The 15,342-nt window shown below is 39.8% G+C and overlaps 2 protein-coding genes across 2 annotated transcripts; one reads left to right on the forward strand and one right to left on the reverse strand.

Annotated features, from left to right (window-relative positions):
* Positions 1-596: 596 nt before the first annotated feature.
* On the reverse strand, positions 597-2,365 carry sinup (siaz-interacting nuclear protein). Its single transcript, XM_058410787.1, has 5 exons — positions 2,216-2,365; positions 2,008-2,124; positions 1,780-1,849; positions 901-1,030; positions 597-773 (listed from the first exon to the last, which is right to left on the reverse strand). Exons 1-5 carry the CDS (start codon positions 2,277-2,279, stop codon positions 654-656), a joined length of 501 nt encoding a protein of 166 aa, XP_058266770.1. The 5' UTR covers positions 2,280-2,365; the 3' UTR covers positions 597-653.
* A 2,333-nt stretch (positions 2,366-4,698) lies between these two features.
* si:rp71-17i16.5 (phosphatidylinositol 4,5-bisphosphate 3-kinase catalytic subunit gamma isoform) lies at positions 4,699-13,732 on the forward strand. The gene is made up of 11 exons (XM_058409352.1): positions 4,699-4,762; positions 5,786-7,692; positions 8,377-8,442; positions 9,647-9,872; positions 9,951-10,045; positions 10,146-10,292; positions 10,446-10,536; positions 11,687-11,817; positions 11,983-12,094; positions 12,240-12,397; positions 13,340-13,732. The coding sequence occupies exons 2-11, from the start codon at positions 5,788-5,790 to the stop codon at positions 13,595-13,597; spliced, it is 3,189 nt and encodes a 1,062-aa protein (XP_058265335.1). The 5' UTR covers positions 4,699-4,762; positions 5,786-5,787; the 3' UTR covers positions 13,598-13,732.
* Positions 13,733-15,342: the final 1,610 nt, after the last annotated feature.

Here is a 15,342-nt window from a genome sequence, read left to right on the forward strand (position 1 = left end):
TCTACATTAGGAAATACCTTAAATGAACATTAAACACCACTGATATGATCAACCTTAAAGTCAAACAGGCTCAGGTATGACAGTGTGGTGTAAAGGTATAATCTCCTGACAATCTTGCTGAACCAGGTTTTTATAGAACTGTAATAGAAGGTAATTATAGGACTTTATTTTGACTTCTTCCACTTACCTAGCAGAAATTATGGACCATTCAACCTTGCCATTTTACAAGCCACACACAACTCCATACGTTTAAGAAGAAACAGTGCCAGAGAAGGTCCAACCACGTCAACCTCATTTGTCTAATCATACGTTTTTCAGGAAGTTTAACATCTTCAGTTCTGTCCTGCTAGCATTAGATGCATTTACAAAGTAGAAGTACATTTTAAGGTACTAAACAGACTTAACAGCTCCCATATCCAGGTAATAAAACTGCAATATTGACCATGCACGGTCAACAGCGAAGGATCTAGCTCAGTAGAGGACACGAGCACAGTTACAAGACTCATTAAGGTACACCTTGAATTTGAAAATACAACTGTTTTATTCTCATCTTTAAGATCAACTCAATAAAAGACCTTTTCATTGTACAATATAATACAAAATCTTGTAAAAATAGATTAGTATTTACATGCAGTATTAAAAAGGAATTTTATCTAATTCCATGGGTCATCACGACTGGAGAAGGGCGATCTGGGGATCGTGAGTTTACGCGAGCTCTTCTGCAGTACCAGGGGTTTGTATTTCCTCACCGGATTGGCTGTAAAGGGGTGTGCCTTCAGAACAGCAACAAGACAAGGGAAAATTAATCCTCCTGTATATATAAAAGCCACACACACGGAAAACAAGACCCATATGAATGAATCATGCACATATCTGATGATAGAAAATGAACAAACCCACAGGATAAAGTATGTCCAGCTCTCTCAGCCTCGTCAGCTTTTGTTCATGAGCAACTCTTCGCATGGAGTCACGCAAATCAAAGGAGAAGGGACGCAGCCGAGTACAATTCCTCCTGATCACGTGCCTCGAACTTCAATCCAGAAAAGAGCAACAAGTTGTTTTTGACCAAGATTACCCATTATCTACTGATATCTAACAGAAGGATAGAAGCAGGTCACATCATATCTAGAATTTAAAAGATTCAGTTCATTTCAGATTAGGTAGAAAACAGGGTGCTTAAAATCTAAAAAAATAAATCTTAACAATGCAACACAAAGCTTTACATAAACAATGACTGTACCTGATTATAACAGACTTAAGTGTGGCTTCTGCTTGGATGGGATGAAAACATGCACCTGACCTTTACAGAGAACACTGGACAGATCCTTTGCTGCCTATAATGTCTTTATATGCTGGAACATTAAAATTTCTCACCCTGTTCCAGCATGACAAGGCTCCTGTGTACATGCATGATGTGCTAAGGTGGAAGTGTGGAAGAACTTGAGTGGCCTGGGCAGAGCCCTGACTTCAACCCTACTGACCCTACTTTTACTCCATTCTCATGTTTTAGAGCTGATGAGGTGTTTGATTAGAATAAACTGCATGGACATGAAAGTAAACATTCTCAATAAAGTGGACAGTCAGTATACATTCTATTTTTCATTCATATTTTCAAATTAAAACAGCTTAATCTTCGACATAGCCTTCACACTGACACACACACACACACACACACACACACACACACACACACACACACGGTCTTTATGAAGAAACTGAAAAAAGCAGACATTAAAACAATTTAATTTCTTATTAGGAAGAAAACCACTGGGATCAAACCTGATAGGTGATGAAGGGTCATCTGGACTTATTGTAGTTGGAGAAATTGAAGCAGGAGACTGTGGGGGACCTAAAAACAATTTATTAATCCATCAGAAAAATTACAACAGGGTTTATATTTAAATAAAAAACAATTACAATTACGAGAGAGAAAGTGGGGGGGGGGTGTGTGTGTGTGTGTGTGTGTGTGTGTGTGTGTGTGTGTGTGTGTGTGTGTGTGTGATGTACTCATTTCAGAGCTCTTGCTTCTGGACATAGGAGGGATAACGGCTACTTTGCGACAGGACTTTGAGGGCCACTGAATGTTTGGCCTCGAATCTTCAATCCTGCCTGCGTTTTCTTTTTCTATTAAAAGAGAAAAGCATCAGAAGAGATATTTTATATTCTTCATTGTTAAGTTTACATAGTTGCATTCAATCTAGTAAAAGAGACCAACCTGCAGAGCCCACATCATTAACACCATGAAGACCAGTGCCGCGTTCAGCCATGTCACCCGACATACTCAACCCCACCAGCTGCCTTCCCCGAGCTTCAACCAGCGCCCTTTAGGGCAGATATTTACCTGTTCAGCTGCCATGGCGGATCAATCACACTACTCAGGTGAAATCAATTAGACAATGGCGCCTGAGCGCTGCAGGTTAGCCCCGCCCACCTTTTCGTGTTTCTCCACTGTTTTTCCACAGTAGTCCAGTAGGTGGCGGTATGCACAAAACTTCGTGATCATTCCTCACAACGTTAATGAAAAAAAAGAAAAAAAAACTAAATACAACTAGAATTTGCAAGTTGTTAACTTGATCAATTAAGTTAAAGTAAACATTTAAATAAGTTAAATAAACAAATAAATAAATGTAGAGAATATATACACACACATCCAAACTGATGGCTGCAGAAAATGATCTGAAAGTGCAAATTTATTTAAAGTTAAAATTTAAAGCTACAGACTCATTTATCTTCAGTAACCACTTTATTCTGTTAGGTCATGGGGGACTAGAATTTGTCTATCGAATTTTTAATCTATCCTGGGCACACTGTGTGTGAGGCAGGAGTAAACCCTGAATGGGATGCCATTTACTCCTCTCTCTCTCTTCTCTCTCTCTCTCTCTCTCACACACACACACAAACACACACACACACACACACAAACACACACACACACACACACAAACACACAAACACACACACACACAAACACACACACACACACACACACATTGACAAATTAGAGTATCCAATCCAAATGTTTCGGGAGGTGGGAACATGCCCATAACTCCCAACAGATAACCCAATCTCGGGACAGCACCAGAGATCTGGAGCAGTGAGACACCGACACAGTACTTACCATGCCAGCACTTTGACTTAGTAATGAATTAAAATGTAGAACTAGTACAATATATACTATTATATAAGAGAAGTAGTAAATATACACACTTTGGATACTGACCATTTGTCAATAGGGAACCAGTTGTTATCACTAAAAGAAATAATATAAATGAACCTGCATGATAAAAATGAGCAGTCCTGTGTGCAGGAGTAGATACCAGGTCAATTCTTTAACAAGAGCTTTTTAAAAATGTACTTTTTGGTGTAGTTTATGAGTGTACTGGTTGTCTGTTTGTAACTGCTTGAAGTCATCTTGCAAAAAAGGTTACTTAATGAAGAAAAAAACTTGAAAACCATTAAAACAATAATGAAGTAGCTTTTCATGCAGAAATGTCAGTGTGACCACCTTAAACAATGGCTATTCCTGTTCTTCTGAAAGTGTTGATCCTCAAGAGGAAGCACATTATATACACTGAATGCTCAAATAAGGTTAATTAGATACACACTTCAATTTATATGTTTAATTTATTTTATTTTTCACATAAACTGTACATTACAATACAGTGGAGAAGTCCTTTACATGCACATGAACTTTAATGACATCCCATTATTAATCCATAGGGTTTAATATGGAGTTGTCCCGCCCTTTGCAGCTATAACAGCTTCAACTCTTCTGGGAAGGCTTTCCACAAGGTTTAGGAGTGTGTTTATGGGAATTTTTGACCGTTCCTATAGAAGCACATTTGTGAGGTCAGGCACTGATGTTGGACGAGAAGGTCTGGCTCTCAGTCTCCGCTCTAATTCATCCCAAAGGTGTTCTATGGGGTTGAGGTCAGGACTCTGTGCAGGCCAGTCAAGTTCCTCCACACCAAACTCACTCATCCATGTCTTTATGGACCTTGCTTTGGTCACTGGTGTGCAGTCATGTTGGAACAGGAAGGGGTCATCCCCAAACTGTTCCCACAAAGAGCATGAAATTGTCCAAAATGTCTTGGTATGAAGCTGAAGCATTAAGAGTTCCTTTCACTGGAACTAAGGGGCCGAGCCCAACCCCTGAAAAACAACCCCACACCATAACCCCCCCTCCACCAAACCTGGTCAGCCGTGATGCAGTGAATGATGTAAATGTAGGCTTCATTATCTCTATATCTCAGCTTTTTAAAATGAATAATGATTTATGGTATAAAAATTAATATTTAAGAGAATAATCTTTCTCTAAGTAGATATTTTATTGTCAGCTAACAGAATGTTAAAACAACTTCGCAAAAGTTTTCATGAAAATTCCTGGCTCCACCTTTATACTCATGATTAAACCTGAATAACCCTGAGCTTCTGTACAAGAGCTAGAAATTACTGTTATCATGATACAGCTTACTTTTGGTGGTACACATGGTCAGTAAGCAAAACTGCTTATAAATACAAAACAGGCAGAAATATTCACACAGCAAAGTTTTTTTTAAAATCACCATTATAGTGTTGGGAAGCTTCTTTATACAGAGCTGACCCTGTGATAACAATCCAGATTTACCAGAAAAATAGCAGAAGCGTTTTCTTCCATGCAGGTGAAAGGAATGAGGAAGTAAGAACATCCCCATTATACTGAATTCCTATTGTAAGAGAAATGATTAGCACACACACCAGAGACAACCCGACAAAATCTCAGGTAAGAATTATTGTCATAAAGAAACCAGGTAAATGTAACCTACTGTATATCTGTAAAGAATAGGGGATGATAAACTATTACTTATTTCATAAAAGATTTTTTGTGGAAGTGTTGACTTTAAAGGCTAATACCTAATGTTTAAATCAATAAAATACCTGAATGCTTTACAATGCAGATTAGCTAATAGTTAAAATCGAAGGAAAAATAAACCATATGTTCTTTTCCCTGAAATGATAAGAGGATCTTCCTAGATGAGATCTCCTTGCAATCTGGTAGATAGATTATTCGAGCATTTTCGCAAGAAAGATTGAATAAAATTGCCCAATCAAGATGTGCAAAATTTGTAGACTGTTAACCATAAAGCCCGAGTGCTGTATAACGAGCAAAAGGTGCTTTCATGAAGTATTAGTTAGTGTTGTGCTCAATTATGCAACTAGGTTTTTATACATTTTATCATTTTTTCCCCTAAAACATAACATTATGACCAGTGCCAGGTGAAGTGAATAAGACTGAGTATCTCCTCATCATGGCCCCTGTTAGTGGGTGGGATATATTAGGCAGCAAGTGAACATTTTGTCCTCAAAGTTGATGTTAGAAGCAGGAAAAATGGACAAGTGTAAGGATTTGAGCGAGTTTGACCAAAAGGACCAAATTGTGATGGCTAGACCACTGGATCAGAGCATCTCCAAAACTGCAGCTCTTGTGGGGTGTTCCCGGTCTGCAGTGGTCAGTATCTAAGTGGTCCAAGTAAGGAACAGTGGTTAACTGGTGACAGGGTCATGGGCGGCCGAGGCTCATTGATGCACGTGGGGAGAGAAGGCTGGCCCGTGTGATCTGATCCAACAGACGAGCTACTGTTGCTCAAATTGCTGAAGAAGTTAAAGGTGGTTCTGATAGAAAGGGGTCAGAATACACACAATATTAGGCAGGTGGTCATAATGTTATACCTGATCAGTGTGTATCCACTATATTCATATATGGATGTATTCTACAAAATGTATCATGATAATGTTATTTCTGCAGGCATGGCGATGAAATCTGTATCTGTATCTAAAGCAACTTCTGAACCCCTGTACTGCACTGAGCATGGCTTGGTCTTTATGTGTGAGTTACCCACCAAGGAGGGACCTCAGTTTAGGGACAGAGAAGCTGTAGAAGTAAAACTCCCAGCCCAGTGCACTGTAGAGCAGCTCCGCCTGGTGCTTTGCATGCATGTACAGGAGACCAAGAAGTTCCCAGATCCATTTGGGCTTCTCGATCCTGAGAAGTATAGCCTGTTGTACACAAAGGGGGAAGATCAGTATGAAATATATGATGACTGTCAGGTGCTGAAAACGCTGGACGCACCCTGGTTTCAAAATACTGAGGGATATCAGATGGTCCAGATTACAGTGTTTGCAAAGCAGGATAATCCAGAGGAGAGGACAGAATACCAGCAGATTCTAAATGAGCTAATCGGTTATGATTTTGACTGTGCAGCAGGGAATCGTTTAAGTGAACTGAGCTTTACACGCAGAAAGTTTGCCACGCCACGTAAGGAAGAATTAAAACACCGGGATCCTGTGGCTTATGCTACAGAACCCTGGACAACTTCTGCACCACTTTCAAAAGACCTGGAAGACCAACTCAAACGCAAGCTAACGGTCATTCTAAATCACAGTAATATGAGTATACAGGTTAAAGCTGATTTGTGTAATACTCCTAGTGACCTCCTGATGGTTCTTTGGGAATCAATGCCTTCAAAAGAGGACAGTTCATTGAAATGGTCAGCTGGTCATGTTCTCAAAGTCTGTGGCCGAGAGGAGTTCCTGTGTGGAGATTTCCAACTTTCAGACTTTCTCTGGGTCCGGCACTGCCTGAAAAATGTGATGGAGCTTCACCTCAGTGTGGTTGCCATAGCCTCACTTCCAGATGATACCATAAGAAAGGAATACTGGCCCCAGGTTGACAGTCTTACAGGTCTCTCTAGTTCCCACGAAGACATCTCAATCGAGAGGAAAGAATTGGAAGAAGTTGTGATGATATCCCTTTGGGATTGTGAGAGGAATTTACGGGTGAAACTCCTTGGGTTTGATATTCCTGAACTGCCAAGCAAAATCCCTCAACATGTTTATGTAGAGGCTTCAATTATTTATGGACGTAAGGTGGTATCATCAGTTTGTTCCTCATCAAAGGAATTTGAAGAAGAGGTCTTGTGGAACACTTGGCTGGAGTTTGATATGCCTCTGAAAGAGATCCCTCGTGGAGCTAAACTAGGATTTACAATTAATGCCTGCAGCATGGATACATCCCCCGTTATAGACTCCAAGTCCCCTTACGGATACAAAGTCCAAGATTACCAGAAAGGAAAACAGAAAGTATTATATTTTGTAAATTTACAGTTGATTGACCACAGGTCTCTCCTAAGCCAAGGGTCCCAAACACTTCATATGTGGTCCTTCCCAGAGCAGGAAGAAGAAGCATTCACCTATGATGCAGATAAGCTCTCTACTGCCACCAACCCTGATGTGGCTAAATCCATGGCAATCACATTTCAGCTTGACCGCTACAGCTTCTCTGTTGTGCTGCCCCAAAGCAGGGTGTCATCAACATCTTCTACTGCAATATCTACTTCATTCAATCCTGGTCATGTGACTTTACAAGCAAACACTTCCGACACACACTGTCTAAAAAGATTCAGGGAAGAGAGTGTTCGTTATGCTTCAAACCTCCCTCAGTTTCTCCGCACAATAGACTGGTTGAAGCCCAGTGCTGTCCAGGATGTTCACTGGCTACTGAGCCACTGGGAGCCTGATGACTTGGAGCTCCCTGTTGCTTTGGAGCTGCTTAGTGTTGATTACACAGATGAGAAGGTTCGAAGGTTGGCTGTCCGACGACTGGAGATGATGTCCAATGAGGAGGTACTGAGATATCTACTGCAGCTAGTACAGGTAAAAAGGCATATGCAGTCTAAAAGCTCACCTGATGTCACGTCACATCAATAGTTCAACTATTTGATTAAAGCATCAAGATTTTACGTAAAATTAAAACAAACTTTTAAAAAGGAATACACTGGATAAACTCTTTACAAAACTGGATGTTGTGATTGGTCTAGAAGATTGGTCCTCGTTCTGCTACTGAAACTTAAACAACTGCTGGAATTTTCCATTCACCTAATGTTCTTAACCTCATCAGACATAATTATAAATATTAAAGTCTACTAAATGTTTGATCAAGTTGACATTAGGGTACAATTAGTTCCTATATAATGTAATACCCACATTAACAGAAATGATCACTATTTATGCACTATATACATTTTTTCTACTTTATATACTAATATATTTTCCAAACCTGACACTGGGTTCTTATATAATTATATATAGAAATATAGAACTGAACTGCAACAAGTCTAATGGGGCAAATAAACAGAACTTTTTAAAGCAAATGCAAATATTATATAAAGTAAAAATATCTCAATATGTGTACCTGTGCAGGTTGAATCTAAAGCCTAAGTCTAGTTAACAAGTGTTACTTACTAGCTATATTATACAATATATCCTACATATTATACATATTATGTGTACTTGTTTATTTACTTTTGTTCATGTCATGCCACATCATCTCCTTCATAGACCCTCAAGGTAGAACCATACCATGACAGCTATCTGGCAAGATTCCTCATTCAAAGGGCACTCAGGGTAAGTCAGATGAATTTGGCTTGTTTGGCTTGTCACTCTCTGGCCATTTTTATTAGGAGGACCATACTAATACAACATAGAACTTTCTTGCATTTTACTGCATCTCTAAGGTGTTGGATTCAGATCTGGTGACCAGGAAGGCCACTAAAGGTTCATGGAACTGGTTTGAGATGTCTTATCAAACAATGCTCGATTGGCATTAAGGGCACTGTGCATGTTGTGTCCATTTGTTTGACCCTACAAATTGGACATTGCAGCAGAAATTGAGAGTCATCTGACTAGATGCTTCTTCAATCTTCAACAGTCCAATTTTGATGAGTCTGTGGCCACTGCGTGACAATGTCCATTGTTAAAAGTGCTATATACTTTGAAAAAAATGTATGTAGCCTCAAATTCCTCTTCTTAGCTGACAAGTGAGAAACCCAATGTGATGGTCAGCTGTTCAAGCCTGCTCAGCTCAGCTCAACGTGTTGTGCATTGTGAGATGTGTTTCTGCTCAGCAAGGTTGTGGTTACTGGACAGTTGTCCTGTCAGCTATAACCAGTCTGTCCATGCTTACTGTACATTCATACTAGCAGAACTACTGGTCACTTTTTATTACTAGGCATTATCTCAAGAATGAGTGACTAAATGCTTGTAGGACTTGTATGGTATTATCACTGTAACCAGTAAATAAACTCATTCAATTTTAGTTCATTTTTAGTTTTTTCTTGACAGTCCATCCAAGCATCTGTTTGAAATGACCGCTAATACATCATCTCAAGAACAAGTGATTGAATGTCTGTAGGATTTATACAGAATTATCAGTGTAACCTGCAGATGAACGTGGAGTAGAGTTTGGATTTAATCCAAGCTGTATCAAGGTCACAACAAGGTCAAATGAGACAGATTGTCAATAACTTCCTTCTTGTTTAAAGAATATTTTAAGGATATTTCTGCCATACAAATTAGTAGAAGGATCAGGCTTGTTGCAGAGGTATCCCTATTAACACATCTATGTTCTACTTGTGTTTTCACATCTACAATACTGTGTCAATTCTAGAGGCTGTGCTTAAAATATTTCACCCTTGAAACCCTAAAACTCGTTTAGCGCTAGATTAGATAATGCAACCAATGAGCAGAGGTACGCTTTATGTGTTCCAAATAAAGTGGCTGGGTAGTGTACACAATGGCATGCTTTAACTTTCAAAATTTGTAAAAACAGAGCAAGCGAGTAGGACACTTCTTCTTCTGGTACTTGCGGAGTGAGGTGGCAGGTTGCCCGTATTTCCGCCAGCGTATGGCGGTCATATTGGAAGCGTACCTCCTGGGCTGCGGCGAGGCTATGCTGACCAGTTTACAGCATCAGGTTCAAGTTGTCAAGATCCTGTACGAAGTGGCTATCAGGGTGAAGACACTGTATCCGGAAAAAAGCACTCTTTCACCTTTAGGTAATTAGAACAGCATTTGCTTTTAAAAATGTTCAGAGTAAGGTGAATGTATTTCTTACTGATGTTCCTCTGAATCAGCTGCTCAGAAACTTCAGGAAATCTTGCAGGAATATAGTTTCCCTCCTGAATTCCAAGTGCCTTTTGATCCAAGAGTCAAGGCAGGCGCAATCATTGTGAGTTTCATTCAGTTTGGGTTTTTTTGATTGAAACTTTGAAAAGTCTTGAGTCTTTTGACATTTTAAGTGCTAGCTCCTAACCAGACACATTTTCCAGCTGAAGGAATGTAAAGTGATGGCTTCTAAAAAGAAGCCCCTCTGGCTTGAATTCTCCCATGTGGAGTCAGAGGCACCAGCTGGCTGTCCAGTCGGTATCATCTTCAAGCATGGCGATGACCTCAGGCAGGACATGCTCATCATTCAGGTAGATTTCCTATTTCAGCTTGCTCAGAACTGTCGGAAAGAATATTCTGTGTGTCTGATCTCTAATACCAACTCTCATTAACTCTTAGTTTATTATATCAGTCTCACAAAAATTGAAAGGGTTGAACATATATGCTTTCATTCTCCTTTATAGACTCTGATGGTGATGGACTCCATTTGGCAGGAAAACTGCTTGGATCTCAACCTGATGCCTTATGGCTGCATTTCAACAGGATATCAAATAGGTATGTAAGATCTAGGGATGTAACTTAATACTGCTAGCTGTGTCTATACCTGTTTAGTGCTCCAAGTATTCAAATTTAAGCCAGAAGTGAGCATGAGCTAAACCTGAAGTGCATCTGAGCACTCACTGAACATCCTCTGAAGCAGCATGGGATCTTAGTCCTAATACACACCTCTATTCTTAAACAGATGCCAAATAGTGCACCTCTTATACATATATGTATTATTATACATTTATGAACATTATCTACATGTTCAGAATGATGTATTCATACTCAGTTACATCTCTAATAAGAACAATCCTACATTTCTGAGTCAAACAGAGATACACTATATTGCCAAAGGTTTTGGGACACCCCTCCAAATCATTGAATTCAGGTGTTCCAATCACTTCCATGGCCACAGGTGTATAAAATCCAGCACCTAGGCATGCAAACTGCTTCTACACACATTTGTGAAAGAATGGGTCTCTCTCAGATCAGTGAATTTGAGCGTGGTACCGTGATAGGTTTCCACCTGTGTAATTCGTGGAATTTCCTCACTACTAAATATTCCATGGTCAACTGTTAGTGGTATTATAACAAAGTGGAAGCAGTTAGGAACAACAGAAACTCAGCTACGAAGTGGTAGACCAGGTAAAATCACAGAGCAGGGTCAGCGTATGCTGAGGAGCACAGTGTGCAGAAGTCACCAACTTTCTGCAGGGTCAGTAGCTACAGACCTCCAAACTTCATGTGGCCTTCAGATTAGGTCAAGAACAGTGAATAGAGAGCTTCATGGAATGGGTTTTCATGGCCAAGAAGCTGCATCCGAGCCTTACATCACCAAGAGCAATGCAAAGCATCAGATGCAGTGGTGTAAAGCACGCCGCCACTGAACTCTAGAGCAGTGGAGACGCGTTCTCTGGAGTGACCAATCACACCTCTCTGTCTGGCAATCTGATGGACGAGTCTGGGTTTAGCGGTTGAAGGGAGAACGGTACATGTCTGACCGTATTGTGCCAAGTGTAAAGTTTGGTGGAGGGGGGATTATGGTGTGGGGTTGTTTTTCAGGGGTTGGGCCCCTTAGTTCCAGTGAAAGGAACTCTTAATGCTTCAGCTTCATACCAAGACATTTCATATAATTAAAAGTATGTGTTTTTTTCTTATGCAGGTATGATTGAGATTGTAAGAGATGCTGTCACCATCGCTGCTATTCAGAGGATTCAAGGTGGGACAACAGGAGCGTTTAAAAATAATGCCCTTTATGATTGGCTTAAGGGAATGTGTCCCCTACAGGAGAAGGTATAGTGCTAGGAAATATAAAACCCGTTCCCACACTGTTAGAATTATGTGCTCTTGTTCTGTCAATGATTCAATTATATTTTTCCTCAACCTGAGGGAATCAATCTTTATTTTATAAAGTCTTTTTTCCCTCTCATGTTCCATGTTGCACCATTCTCACTTCAGCACTATCAAGCAATGGAGAAGTTTGTCACTTCATGTGCTGGTTACTGTGTGGCCACATACGTGTTGGGCATTGGTGACCGGCACAATGACAATATAATGATAACGAAACAAGGTAAGGGAAAGGGGAAGTAGAACAATTCTATTAATAAAAGATGAGCTGGTCTCAAGAGACATTTACACACAGTGCAACACTCATGCACTTCAGAATGATTTCATTTCATTTCCATTCTTGATGCCAGTTGTGTTGTCATTCAAAGGGAATCTGTTCCACATTGATTTTGGACACATCCTGGGCAACACAAAGAGCTTCTTGGGTGTGAGCAGAGAGAGGGTCCCCTTTGTCCTCACTCCTGACTTTCTGTATGTTATGGGTAGAGTGAATAAACATTCAAGCCTCTACTTCCAGAGATTTAAGGTTTGTGCAATTTCTTAAAATATCCTCAGCACTGTAATATAATTATGGTTGTGAAATGTGTGTGAAATGTGTGCATGTGAAGCCTGGAGTCCAGACTAAAGCTACTCAGTGAAGCCATTAAACTGTAAAATGATCAAATACAAATCTCTTTTTAAGAGCAACGGTGGCTGAGATTTTGGAAAGCTTTGTAAGCATAATTGCAATATACAGTATCTAGCAGGAGACCACACCGGGTTCCACTCCTCTCAGACAAGTAGATGCTAAAGTGGGCAGTGCTTCACTGAAACTGATGGAGCAAACACTTCAAAGATCCAGTTTAGGGGAACTTGTAGCCTCAGATTCCTGTTCTTCAGTGACAGGAGCAGAAACTGATACTGATTTCTGCTTTTGTAGCCCATCCACTTTAAGGTTCGATGTATTGTATACACACATAAAACATAAATAAATAAATAAATAAATAAATAAAACATTTAAAAGACAGTTTCTGAAGAACCTGAATGTTTTGGATTATAATCCTTCATCAGGTGTACAAGCAAAGTTCTTCTGAGGCTTTAGTAGGTGAACACCATGGGGCAGTGGTGGCTCTGGGTTGTAGATCAGGGTTCAAGCCCCAGCACTGCCAAGCTGCCACTGTTGGGCCCCTAAGCAAGGCCCTTAACCCTCCCTGCTCCAGGGTACTGTGTCGTGGCTTCACATATGCTGGTGTATGAAGTCAAACCAAGCAGGAATCTTTTACAAATTTAATTAAAGTAATCTCCACAGTATTTGCTCTGTGTTGTAAATTCTGGCTATTATCTCTGATTTGTCCAAAATGTCTCTTTAGAATTTACAGTATTCAAGAACTGGATTACTTTTGTTCATCACATGTAAGGGCAGTGCAGGTCTGATAAACAGAACACAGGACACAAGCAGCTGTTCTTCTATTCTCTTCTTATCACACAGGACACTTGTATACAGGCCTACTTGTCCCTGCGCTCTCAGTCCCGCCTGCTGGTCACTCTCTTCTCCCTCATGCTGCTGACTGGAATCCCTGAGCTCAGCACGGCACAGGACATGCGCTACCTGCGGAAGGCGCTACAGCAAGACCAGAATGAGGAAGAGGCAAGGCAGCACTTCCTGCAGCAGATTGCTTTATGTGAGCAAAAGGGCTGGACTGTCCAGGCTAACTGGTGGATCCACTTGATGGCTGGCATCAAGTAAATGAAAGAATAATAGATGAGTTTTTGATGTCTGGTGTCTTTATTTGCCTTTCTGATTGCAAAGTAAGTTTATGTGTTCACTTTGTTGTTCAGTGTGATTAAGAAATGTCATGCTGATAAACAGCACTAATTAATAACCTGCTCTTTTGTTGCAATTAATTTTAGATATTTTGAAATAAAAATATAATAATATAAGTGCCATTAGCAGATATCATATTGACCTGGCATTTTTCTGATTGGCCATGGTCTAATACAGTATATATTAATAATACAGTTTATATTTTTACAGACTTTTTTAGCCATAAAGGACACTGTGGCAATGTATAGCACACTTCTTTACACAGAGAAAGCTACAAAACTACAGTTTCATTAATAGATTCATTGACAGTAACCAGGTTATAGTTTTTAAGGTCACAGTAAATCTGGAGCCTATCACTGGGAGCACTGGGTGAGAGAAGAGACTACACCCTGGTGGGGTAATAATAGGGGTAACATTGTGGTTTTTGGGTCTACTACTCCTACAACTACTACTACTAACAATAATAATAATAATAACGGCTACAGTGTTTTTATAGTTCATCTATGATTGTCAGTGAAAACCTCGGCATTTAAACATGCCAAGGTTTTATTTCAATTTTATTTTATTTAAATTTTGATTTTAAAATAAAAATTAAGAGTTTGCTCGTTTAAGGACATTAAGCACACATTCACTAAAGCAGATTGAACAGATTATTATTACTGCTAGCATGCAGACGGTAGTGAGAAAGAGGAGGGGTATTTCAGGGCTGCAGGGGTGTTGTCAGTAGTAGGTGGGGGGCTGTCATGGCTCAATACCGCTTCCGCAAGCCTCTCACCCATCTTCCTTTCTTTCCCTCACTCAATCTTTCATCTGTTCTTTGCTCAGTTCAGGATTTCATTTTACATTTAATTCAGACATTTCATGTAGATTTTTCCCAATCTCTCTATCGTTTATGCTCACACACACACACACACACACACACACACTGAGTCAGTACTGATGTGGTGAGCACATGGCCAGACCACACACTTCTCTAGGCTTTTTTTTGGAACTGTGTACTGCTCACGTGATTCAGAGAAGAATTTAGCAGCGAACATCACACTATATCGAGAGGTAAGTCTGTTATAAGTCTGTGTTTAGTTACCTTTTTACAAAAAAACCCAGAGCAGTGTGCCACCCTTCACCAACCCAGCCACATGGCATCACTGCTGCTACATGTACATGAGGGATTTTAAAGTCTGGTACAGTCAAGACTGTATTGTTGTATTTTCTAGCATGATGTCACACCTGGGAATAATAAATAGCAAATATATAAATGTGATGTCTATTATGGGATTAATATTTACCATGTGATGCTAATAAAAGGTCTATGGGTAAGCTGCATGTCTTACCTCAAAGCTGTCAGAATATTAGTGCATGAAATATTCTTAAAGCTTCCTGAACCACTTGGCAGGGAAGAAGCTAAATCTGTTTATCCAGTAGGAATTGAACCAGATTAAAAATTTCAGATTCAGATTTGTCAATGTTTCTTGAAAAGATGATCGGATGATCTGATTATCTATTGTATCTTTTCTAACACACTCTTCTTATCTCAGCAAATATATTTTGTCATCCAAATGAAATTGCAAGATTTATTTCATCATCCCTGCCAAAATATGACCAAAGTGTTTCCAACGTCCAAACACACCTTCACTAATGATCACCTGTAAGAGTTGCTTGATGCTGTG

This window comes from Hemibagrus wyckioides, linkage group LG15 (genome assembly GCF_019097595.1).
Source record: "Hemibagrus wyckioides isolate EC202008001 linkage group LG15, SWU_Hwy_1.0, whole genome shotgun sequence".
Taxonomy (NCBI): domain Eukaryota; kingdom Metazoa; phylum Chordata; class Actinopteri; order Siluriformes; family Bagridae; genus Hemibagrus; species Hemibagrus wyckioides.